General features: G+C 42.0%; 1 protein-coding gene across 1 annotated transcript in view; it reads right to left on the bottom strand.

Moving 5' to 3' along the window:
- The window catches only part of tmtc2a (transmembrane O-mannosyltransferase targeting cadherins 2a), a 57,230-nt gene that overhangs the window by 28,105 nt on the left and 16,752 nt on the right, over positions 1-12,373 (bottom strand). Inside the window, exon 2 of the mRNA XM_030784122.1 lies at positions 246-843. Within this exon, the coding sequence (XP_030639982.1) occupies positions 246-843 (598 nt within the window). The remainder of the gene's footprint in view (positions 1-245; positions 844-12,373) is intronic.

The raw sequence follows: 12,373 nt of genomic DNA, 5'->3' as shown, positions 1-12,373 counted from the left end.
AATGCTTTTCACCTCTGATTTTAGGCTTAGGTTTTACCTAACCCTATGTCTCCCTAACCTCATCCTGCTTCACTGACAGGACCTACTCTCTGCTGTCAGACTCATTTAACTGAATCACGATGACTGATGATTGAGTTCATTTGGACTCAGAGGGAAAATGTGTGGTAAGTGCTATTGACCGTGTATATTATACTGGTACACAAACCCTGGTCTACAAAGACAGAAGCCCAGACGGAGTCATTTACCTTCGCCAGGAGAACGAGGGCCTGCCGTAAGCCCAGACGGTGGAAGATGAAGAGGTCGTACACCGCAGACACAGCCAACACCGTCACGCCCTGTTCTTTCCACAGCATGGCGCCCGCAGCTGAGACTAAACTCCCAGCCAGCCACGCCCAGGCCCCGCCCTGCGTCCGCCCACGTGTCGAACAGCCACCGTCGGCTCTCAGATGGCAGTGTTGGGCATAGCAGAGCAGCGAGAGGAGGAAGAGCAAGGCCGCGCCCACGTCGGCACGTCCCACGACCCCAGCCACCGCCTCGGTGTGAACCGGGTGGGAGGCAAACAGGAGCCCCGCAGTGAGGCCCCATGGTGCCCCGCCCAACAGCGGCCGGCACAGTGCAGTGAACAGGCCAGTGACCGCACAGTGGAGGGCAACGTTGACCAGATGGTAACCCCAGGGATTCAGAGCGCCCAGGGCATAGTTGAGGCGGAAGGAGAGGGTGCAGAGCGGACGGAAAGATTTGTGGCTACCGCTGTGTGTGAGGAGTGTTCCCCAAAAATCGTCATACAAGATGTTGATCCACGGCGTCTCCGGGAGCAGGTCCTGATTGGTCTTAATCGCACGGCTGAGAGAAGTAGAGAGAGAGAGAGAAAGGGAGTGATATGAACAGCAGGAAATGAAAGATGACAGTAGCCTTTCTGTTTCTGTTATATAATGAGACACATTAAAACGCTGCTAATTACTTCATTTTCTCAAGTCTTCGGGCCATGTTAAAACTGCTTGTGTGTGTTATGCCATAAATCAGCCAACTGGTGTTCCTGGTTTTACACAAATTCTTGCACGTGCTATAGCCAGCATCCAGCATTACTTAATGACATAATATCATACACAGATACCACACACAGATACTAACACACACACACACACACACACAGGGTACAGGCATGCTGTGATGTGTCCCTGAAGCATCCTCTGTATCACACCATTAGTGGAGGATTAAGAGAAAGCAGGAAACCTTCTGCCCAAAGAGAAGATTACAGCAAATCACACAACAGTTTACACCACATGGTCCATCAGCCTGATAAAAAAGTCTAAACGTCATAGAAAACATACACTCTCAAACGCTGCTCTCTAAGTCAGGCACCTGTGTCTCCTCTCTATTTAACCAACCTTACAGTTCTACATTCAGTTTTTTTCTTTATGAGCCATAAAGGAGAGTGACTCAGTCCATCTCCTCATTGTATGATTTTAAGAAGTCTCCATCTTGTCTCTATAGTCTGGTGATCTGCAGAATCCAAAATAGGGTTCAAAACCTCTTCTTTTTTCTTCTCACATATTACCTTTGGGACACTGCAGTGTAATTTGATGTTATCCTCACAGTAACTGTCAAAATTAGGTGTGTGTGTGTGTGTGTGTGTATGCCTATCCAAAGGTGCAGTTACTTTAATGTGGTGATGCCTAATGCTTGTGGTTTCTTTAGCTACAGGAAAATATAGTGAATTTAATGGGAGGGTTCAACATCATCTCGTTCTCACAGTGTAAAGGTCATGGGAGAAGAGCAGAGAGTCACTTGGGTCCAAAATTCAATTCAACCACAAAAATGAAAACCCAGAATTCGATTCCAAGCTGCCCCAGGTCCTTTCTGTGTGGAGTTTTCATGTTCTCCCTGTGTTTGCGTGGGTGCTCCGGTTTCCTCCCACCACAAAGACATGCATGCTAGGATTAGCACTCCTGTCAGTCACCTTGACCAAGACACTGGCAAAAAGACCTGGAGTTGGTCCCCAGGTGCCGGCAGCGGTGGCTGCCCACTGCTCCTAGCTCATAGTGTGTGTGTGTGTGTGTGTGTGTGCTTACTGCCCCAGTGTGTGTGTGCTCACTGGTGTTTGGATGGGTTACATTTCACTGCTCACTGCTCAGTGTGTGTGACAAATACAGTCCTACTACTACTACACACACACAGAATGAGTGGGAAAGAGAGAGAGAGAGGGAGAGAGAGAGGGAGTGAACTAGTTGCCCTTAGTCCCTTTAACAGCAATTTCATGTTACAGTTTGTCCATTTGGATATATATTCTCTACTCCATGTACTGTCTGAGACTAAGACAGAAGAACACAGCATACAGAGATGAATGTGAATGCTCACCCTCATGTTCTCATTCCATTCAATAAACCTTGACCCACTAAGATACTGTCACAGCCTGGACAACATACAAGAGTGGATTCACCATTCTAATGTCTTCTCTCCTGCCACCATTCATTGGCAACACTGTGAGAGGGGAGCTCATTTAAATATGTAAATAAGAAATATTCACATAGTGTTCGGGAATTGCGACCATAGGAGAGTAAACATTTGCATTTTGATGTGTCTGGACAATGAGGATAAGAAGAATGCTGATGATTCTGTATGCATTCACACACACACACACATACACACACACACACAAAATCCACAAGGTTTCCACAATAACCGGGCAGAACAGGAGTACTTTCACTGAAAAGAATCTTGAAGGGAAAAAAAAAATTATAAAAACAAATAAATGTCTGAAAAAATTAACAAAGAATAATAAATTAAAAGAAGGGAGATTAAAAGAAAACTCAACCAAAACACGAAAACACCAAAGCACGAAACCAAGCATGGAAAAAAAAGAGGGGCCTACACGTGTGAAAAGAAAGCCAAGCGGACATGGAGTTTGTTAAAGTGGTTGAGGCAGTGCTGCTCAGAGTGACAGAGAGTCTCGCTGAGGGAGCTCCACCGTTTCCTCCCAGCGCTCATGGCACCACCGCGCCTGAGAAACCAGCGCTTGTTTTCAACATTCAGGAAACACAATGCTGGGAAATGGAGCTACCGGCACGCAATGACCCAGACTGGCCGGGCCACAGCCACGGGGGAGAGGGCAGACAGGCAGACATGGCAGCACTACGCAGGAGAAATTATTGCTCTAATGTTGATCAGCCTCAGACCACAGCAAAGACCACACAAGAGTACACTATTAATCAGCAAATGACTGAGAGAGTCCTCTCTGTCTCTCTCTCTCTCCCCTCTCTTTCTCTCTTATACACACCCATACTCACACACACACACTCAAGCAAAACATATTTACTCCGGCTATGTCGCTTATTTATTAGGAGTTCAGTGAAATGTAGGGTGGGATTTTGAGTGTTCCAAGTCAACAACTCTGCATCAGTAAATGACAGTGAGACTCCTGGCCTGGTGTCTTCTGTAAATATTTAGGCCCTGATGGCGAGTGTACACGTCTCTGCTTACAATTCTGTGTCTGACAGACGCACATTAACGATAAGCATATAAACTAGTGTCAGTCTGTGTGTGCTGGATGTGAATAATAGCTGTCATTTTGGAGATTTTGGGTGGAAAAGCGCTAAAGCGTTTACAAGAGACTGTCACATCTTTATGCAATTACACAGAGCAAATACAGACAAACGAAGATTTAAATCTTCCTATGACCTTTTCTGACCTTTTTCAGCTTTTCCTTTATCAAAGGGAAAGGGAAAAAAACGTCTGGACTCTTACAGTGAGTCAGAACCTAAGTGTCACACAAAAAAAAAAAAAAAAAAGATCAGTGCTTAAATTTATTAAAGAAACACTATGTATATGTGCCGTGGCCTTTGTCTTTAAGGGAATAATTATGAGATTTTGTCTTAAAACAACATTATTGCTGCTGTACAAAAACAAAGACACTCTAACATTAACAGTCCATCAGAGGCTTGTACAAGATTTTATTTTTATCTGTCTGGGGGTAATTTCCCCATAAATGAACCACTGGTCCAAAGCCTCTGCTTCAAAATGAATCAGTCCTCTCCCTGGATCTTGTGGCATTAAGGCCCCTAAACCACTGAAACAGAGTCATTCTATTAATTACTTTTCAATTTCATCTCATTTCTATTCAAATGTCCTCTATGCAACCGGCCAGAGCCAAAGAGATATCAGTCTACTCCTCTTTCATATCAGTCTGCTCCTCTTTCATATCAGTCTACTCCTCTTTCATATCAGTCTACTCCTCTTTCATATTGGTCTACTCCTCTTTCATATCAATCTACTCCTATGTCATATCAGTCTATTCCTGTTTCATATCAGTCTACTCCTCTTTCATATCAGTCTAGTCCTCTTTCATATCAGTCAACTCCTCTTTCATATCAGTCTACTCCTCTTTCATATCAATCTACTCCTCTTTCATATCAGTCTACTCCTCTTTCATATCAGTCTATTCCTGTTTCATATCAGTCTATTCCTCTTTCATATCAGTCTACTCCTCTTTCATATCAGTCTACTCCTCTTTCATATCAGTCTACTCCTCTTTTGTATCAGTCTATTCCTCTTTCATATCAGTCTACTCCTCTTTCATATCGGTCTACTCCTCTTTCATATCAGTCTACTCCTCTTTCATATCGGTCTACTCCTCTTTCATATCAGTCTACTCCTCTTTCATATCAGTCTATTCCTGTTTCATATCAGTCTACTCCTCTGTCATATCAGTCTACTCCTCTTTCATATCAGTCTACTCCTCTTTCATATCAGTCTACCCCTCTTTCATATCAGTCTACTCCTCTTTCGTATCAGTCTACTCCTCCTTCATATCAGTCTGTTCCTGTTTCATATCAGTCTATTCCTGTTTCATATCAGTCTACTCCTGTTTCATATCAGTCTACTCCTCTTTCATATCAGTCTATTCCACTTTCATATCAGTCTACTCCTCTTTTATATCAGTCTACTCCTGTTTCATATCAGTCTACTCCTCTTTCATATCAATCTACTCCTCTTTCATATCGGTCTACTCCTCTTTCATATCAGTGTGCTCCTCTTTTATATCAGTCTACTCCTCTTTCATATCAGTCTACTCCTCTTTCATATCAATCTACTCCTCTTTCATATCGGTCTACTCCTCTTTCATATCAGTGTGCTCCTCTTTTATATCAGTCTTCTCCTCTTTCATATCAGTCTACTCCTCTTTCATATCAGTCTACTCCTCTTTCGTATCAGTCCATTCCTCTTTCATATCAGTCTGTTCCTGTTTGTTTATCCACCAGTGAGATGAGTTTTTTTCCCCCGTGACCACAGACTGATGTATGAATAAATTTAATTTTAAGATGAGTTGTTTGCCTTTCTCTAAATTGCAGAGAACGTGAAACAGTGTGACCTGCTCTGTTGTCCATTATCTCTGTGCAGGAACACATTACTCCTGTACTAATCCAGTGTTAACGCGATTAGAAGCCAATCTTGGGCCAAAGTGTTTCAGGGGCACTTCTGAAGGGCACAAGCTGAGATCTAATCTTATTAAACCTATCTGAGCCAAGGGGTGTGTGTGTGTGTGTGTGTGTGTGTGTGTGGAGACAAGGAATTTTCTCTTTTAAGTAAGTGGATGCACAGGAATCCACACAAAACATGCACATGTCTGAGCAGAGCAGCTATTCAACTCAGGGTTTTTCACTCTTCATCACTTATTTTAATGAACTATTTACAAGTGGTACCATCCTCTTCTGTGTTAGATCTTTACGTGCCTGTTTACTTACTGGATGTCTAATGTAACATTGAGGGTGCTATGCATTGATGGTTCAGTGGTAGACTTCCTGCCTGCCACACGCGAGGCCTGGGTTCCATTCCTGGCCAATGTAACTTCCTTTTAAGTCTTGGCTGTTGCTTTGGATAAACCCATCTGCTAAATGAATAAATGTAATGTAAATGAATAAATGTCGCTACACCATAGCATCTTTATGGTATGTTTTATCTCACAACTCTCTCTTTTTCTCATAATAAACACTGGCCTCTGAGGAACGAACAGTTCAAAGCGGATCAGAAGAAAGGTTAACCGAGGTCTCTGACATGGACTCCACAGAAAAGTACAGCTTTTTGCCATGTTTCAGTTTTGGCAGTTTCAGCCAAAGAAAAAAGGACACCAGTGCATCAGAAAAACTCGACTGCCAACATTTTACGGTGCATCACAATGGAGCAGACTGAATATAGGTGCTCACTGAATCTCTAGACATAAAGAAGACTCTAGACATAAGCATGTCCATGCAGCAGACAGTTCACTTAACAGCTACGCCCTTGTTTAGCAGGGTCAAGGTCATCTATGGCAAGTCTCCTTGGGCTCTTTGCATGTGTGAGGTTATCATGGAAACAAGCAGAAGACTCATTAAGGCTTTATTGTGCACAGCAACCTGTTTGCACGGGCTATTTTGTTTTTCATCCACATATGAAAACTCATTTGCTGTGTATTTGTTTATTTGCTGTAAACTGGTTCCTAGAAGAAAATGTTATAGTTTAAGAACAAAGAAATCACTTCAAATTTCTGTGAATGTCTTTCTCAAGCTTCTGTTCTGCAACACAAACTATAAGTCAGCTGAAAGCAATTCTGCACGATCCTGGCTCAGATCTATACACCGAAGTGTGTCTGTATCTAGTCAGATGACTTCCCTGTTCTGACCCCAGATCAGCACAGTCAGAAGACCCAAGGACCCATCAGTACAGCTCTCCCCTTATCTCAGATCAGCAGACTTTCCAAACACTGGGAGACCTTAGTAGTGTCCACAGCTGTACAGTCACAATGTTTATATGTAAGCTGACATTCACCATGAACTGATTTTTCACAGAATTGCATATCTGATTCCATGAGGATTAATAGCTTGGAGGTCTGATTATTCAAGTATGAACAAGTAGTAGAAAAAATGACTAGTTTGCAATGACACTGAAAGCATTGTTCCAATATTTACGTTAAAGTAAGACTTCATTTAAATTCTTAGGCGAACAAAAAAAGAAGAAAAAAAAAGAATGAGCATTCAAACACTGTTATTTCCCCACTGTCCATTAAACCAATTTCAGCTATGTCGCGAGAGTTAAGAGAGAATGGAAATTTGCCAGTGTGGGTGTGTCAAAACACTACAGTGTTGAAGAACCAAACAATGTGGCGAAAAAAAAAAAAGTGTTCCCACAATACGCCTGCAGCTGGCTAATGCTACAGCCCCACAAACACTTGAAAGTCAGGAACTATAGTCCGCTCCTGCTCACAAACTTCGTGAGAGATTTACGTTTGATTTTCACCTCTTCATATTTTCTGTTTAAAGTGATAAGTGAAATGAACTTGTGGGTCTCCCTATCGGGATAGGACGTTCTTTCTTTGTTTTCACAGAGGCTGAATGTGGAGTGATTAAACTCTCTTGGCACTGGACACTGTGCTGAATGTTGACTGGTTCAGGGAGTGACAGCATATGAAGGACAAGTTTGTAACTAATCCAAAATTAATTCCAAAAAAATTAATTCCATCTCTTACTCTACCCTGCTTGTCACGACTAAACCGTCTGACTCCTCTTTATCAGGGCTCACCTCTGCACCTGTATTTTCCCATATTATACAATGATAAAATTCTCTCACATGTCTGTCTGTCTGTATGCACATGGATGGACTGTCATTCTGTCTGTCTGTATGCACATGGATGGACTGTCATTCTGTCTGTCTGTATGCACATGGATGAACTGTCATTCTGTCTGTCTGTATGCACATGGATGGACTGTCATTCTGTCTGTCTGTATGCACATGGATGGACTGTCATTCTGTCTGTCTGTCTGTATGCCCATGGATGGACTGTCCTTCTCTGGACTTCTCAAGATTTAAAAACTACAAGGACGAATCATTGGAAGATGGATCTGTGTTATCGTTTCTTGGCCCTTGGAGAGGTAACTGATTAGACGATGTTGTCAGTTTTATTTATAAACAGCAACATTTTCACAAGTACAACCACAAGACAACCTAAAAGGCCAGATTCCAATTGCTCCTCAACTGTCTCTCTGGAAAAGAAAGTATCTGCCCCTTTGGCAGCATAAAAAAAACTGGTACAGTGCAACAATCTGAGATTCTAATCAAAATGAAATATAGTATAATCTTTACAATCTCTATAGTACAATCAGTCCTTAAAGCACCAAGCCTAATCTTTATATAACCAGTCTGAACTAATGCATTGCTGAAAGACCACTTCAAGGTCACCAAAATGAAAGTGTGAGTAACCTTCCTTTACAGTGTTCATTCACACTGACAGCAGTGAAGCTTTTTACGATGTTCATTCACACTGATAGCAGTGAAGCTTTTTACAGTGTTCATTCACACTGATAGCAGTGAAGCTTTTTACGATGTTCATTCACACTGATGACAGTGAAGGTTTTTACGGTGTTCATTCACACTGATAGCAGTGACGGATTTTACGGTGTTCATTCACACAGACAGCAGTGACGGTTTTTACGGTGTTCATTCACACTGATAGAAGTGAAGCTTTTTACGCTGTTCATTCACACAGACAGAAGTGAAGCTTTTTACGATGTTCATTCACACTGATAGCAGTGACGGATTTTACGGTGTTCATTCACACAGACAGCAGTGACGGTTTTTACGGTGTTCATTCACACTGATAGAAGTGAAGCTTTTTACGCTGTTCATTCACACAGACAGAAGTGAAGCTTTTTACGATGTTCATTCACACTGATAGCAGTGACGGTTTTTACGGTGTTCATTCACACTGACAGCAGTGACGGTTTTTACGGTGTTCATTCACACTGATAGAAGTGAAGCTTTTTACGCTGTTCATTCACACTGACAGCAGTGAAGCTTTTTACGGTGTTCATTCATACTGATAGAAGTGAAGCTTTTTACGATGTTCATTCACACTGATAGAAGTGAAGCTTTTTACGATGTTCATTCACACTGATAGCAGTGACAGTTTTTACGGTGTTCATTCACACTGATAGCAGTGAAGCTTTTTACGGTGTTTATTCACACTGATAGCAGTGAAGCTTTTTACGCTGTTCATTCACACTGACAGCAGTGAAGCTTTTTATGGTGTTCATTCACACTGATAGAAGTGAAGCTTTTTACGGTGTTCATTCACACTGATAGAAGTGACGTTTTTTACGGTGTTCATTCACACTGATAGAAGTGAAGCTTTTTACGGTGTTCATTCACACTGATAGAAGTGACGGTTTTTACGGTGTTTATTCACACTGATAGAAGTGAAGCTTTTTACGGTGTTCATTCACACTGACAGCAGTGGCGGTTTTTGACTGAACTGAGTTCTGAGCTGCGTAAGACTGGGAAAAGGAAAGGAGCAGCTCTTGTCTTTAAACACTACAGACATGCAGGAATGATCCTGTTTTACTCAGTGTGACAACTTCACTCAACTAGAAAGAACTGCTCAAAGGAAACAAACACACACACACACACACACACAGCAGCTGTTCTGTCAATTACAAAGGCCTGTCTCATTAACACACACACGCACACACATACACACAAGTGCCCCTTTTTTTCGCTCCCTAAACGTTTCTCCATATGTTTTCACCATTTGTCTGGAATCGGTAAATGAAAAATGTATTGCCTTGCACTTGTCAAACTCTATTTCACTGTATTTCTCTGAACAGGCCCAGCAGAGGGGTGTCATATTAAATATGCAATCATAAACTGTCTAATACAGTTTTCAGAGAGAATGGGAATGTTTTTAATAATGAGTTTCAGCAGAGCGAGCTAAAGTCCGTCTGATCAAAGCGCCCAGACACATTGTGTTTGAGCTCTGAGGGCCAGATGTTGGGACTGACTGGGGCATTAGAGAGAAACAGACTCTTAATTATGGCTGCTTTTCTCTCTGCTCTGCTCCACTCCGCTCTGGCAGCCCATTCACAAGTAGGAGAGTCTGCCTCGCCCCTCGCTGGGTCTCCCCGGCGGCCAATCAGCCGAGACGGATCTCTTCCGGCAGCCCTTTTTTTTTCTTTAAAAGGAGATTGAAGTTGGGTGTTGGAGGGAAACAGCGGTCTCCCATTGTCTGAATGAGCGCCTTTCATGTGCTCCTACTGAACATTTCCTGACTCCCTCGAGCAGCTTCAAGAACATGTAGATATACACAGTGTGCAGTACACACTTCACAGACACACACACACACACACACACACACACACACACAGAGAGAGAGAAAGAGAGAAAGAGAGAGAGAGAGAGAGAGAGAGAGAGAGTTTCACAGAAAAATGACAGCTAATAAACTGAAACTGTATGGTACAAATTCCAGAACACACACACACACACACACACACACACACACACACACATGAACAGAGGGGGAGAGACAGAGAGACAAAGAGAGGGAGAGAGAGAGACAGTGTCACAGTTGCACACAACACAAATCAAGAACAATTACACATGCACATCACTGTCTTAACTCTCCAGCCTTTCATGTGGTGAGCAGAACACACATACATATATACATAAATACACACACACTGCATAGATCCTGACAGAGAGTCTGATGAAATGGTCCTGACAGGACAGAGAGCTGATCCAACAATCATTAGCATTTTTCATCTCTGACTGATCCCAGAGCAACTGCCATCTACACCAGAGTCAAGATTGATCAGTTGACCTCTGGGTTACTGGAGGCTCCCACCTAGCCCAGAACGGCTCTGTTTCCTTGTGACAGATGGCAATGCTGAAAAGAGCCAGCACCGCAGGGCAACCATACAACAGAGAGAAGCTAAAGGAAACCAATAACTTATCAAACACATAACTGTCAATCCAACACTTCAGCTCAGCTGGAAGCAGCTTGGAGAGAGGTGTGTAAACAAAGAGACATCATTAGTTAATTCATTCTATAAGTCATTAAGAGGTTAAGGACAGATAATGGAGTCAGGGAACATTTTATGCTATCTAAGAGGACTGAGGGAGAAAATCAATTTGAATTTTAAAAATTACAGTGATCAGAGTCCTTGAGACAATGATAACTAAATTTTTTTTTTTTTTTAAATTCTTTAACAAGTGTAATGATAAAGAAAATGAAGCTTTTTCACTAGCCCAGACACAGGTAAAGACACATCTTTAAGTGAAATGTGTATAATATATATATATATATATATATATATATATATATATATATAAATAGAATGAGTACTGTATTCACATTCATATTCCTGTTTCATTATTATCAAATTAAGTTCACATTTTTAATGAAGAAATAACAGATTCAAATAAGCACTTGATTTTGGTGTCTTATTCAGATAAGGACTTAATGTTGAAGTTAAAGTTCAAGGTAAGCTGTGTGAAGTTGTAAGACTGTTGGTTTAAGTGTAGCTTTCAATAGCCAAATACAACCTCCTGCTCTTCTTCTCTCTCTCTCTCTCTCTCTCTCTCTCTCTCTCTCTCTCCCTCTCTCTCTCTCTACCAACCCAATCTGGTGAATGTTTCTTTCCTGGGTGGTGAACTCAATATAAAACATGTGCCTATACCATTTACAATGCGGTTAACCTTTTACACGTCTGCGTCCATGTGCTGCTCTCTCTGGGGGAGAAACAGTAGCAAGCTATCCTGGGGTTTCCAGCCCACTGTTTTTTTTAATGAACATTTGGCTTCTGTGAAAATTTTAAATCCTGTTAAAATTAAACTCATAAACCCATCTGGCATCAGTGTATGGACCAACTGTTTTACACACACACACACACACATGCACGCATGCACGCACAGACAAACCCACGCATGTACAAACACACGCGCGCACACACACACACACATGCATGTACACGCGCACACACACACACACACACGCACACACACATACATACACACACACACACACAAAATCTAATTCAGTAGTTCACTGTGTTTGATCTAGCAACTCTGATCTCTGAATCTGTTCATTACATATGTTAGCTACTCACACATCTGCGTCCCTGTGAAAAACCGTTATGCTGATTAAAAACCGACACGTTTGGCCACTCATAGACCAGAAATGCTGCTCTTCCTCAGTGGCGCTGTTTCTAACTGCGCTGTCGCTCTTACAGTCACGGACTGAGTTTACAGCTCGCCGTGTTTTAACCCTTTCATCGGGTATATCAAATCCTCTCTAGTCACGTGTGTTCAAATTTAATTCATTTTGTCATTTTCACTTTTCTACACAATGCATGCTCTCTGGAGGGACTAATGAAAGCCTATTTTCACTGGTGCCGTAGAAGGCAAAGACCAAACACGTTTGTTTATGCTGTTGCTTGGTTTTCAGGGAGAAAAAAAAGGAATTTCTGTCCTTTGTAATTCAGCAAAACCCATGTGTAACTTGTATTTATGTAACCCATCTGTAAGGATGATATGACAAAAACTCCAATAATGCTGATGTTATCTCTTGGAA

The sequence above is a fragment of the Chanos chanos genome, chromosome 1 (assembly GCF_902362185.1).
Source record: "Chanos chanos chromosome 1, fChaCha1.1, whole genome shotgun sequence".
Taxonomy (NCBI): Eukaryota; Metazoa; Chordata; class Actinopteri; order Gonorynchiformes; family Chanidae; genus Chanos; species Chanos chanos.
The sequence above is the reverse complement of the archived record's forward strand: the minus strand, read 5'-3'. Positions and strand labels throughout refer to the sequence as shown.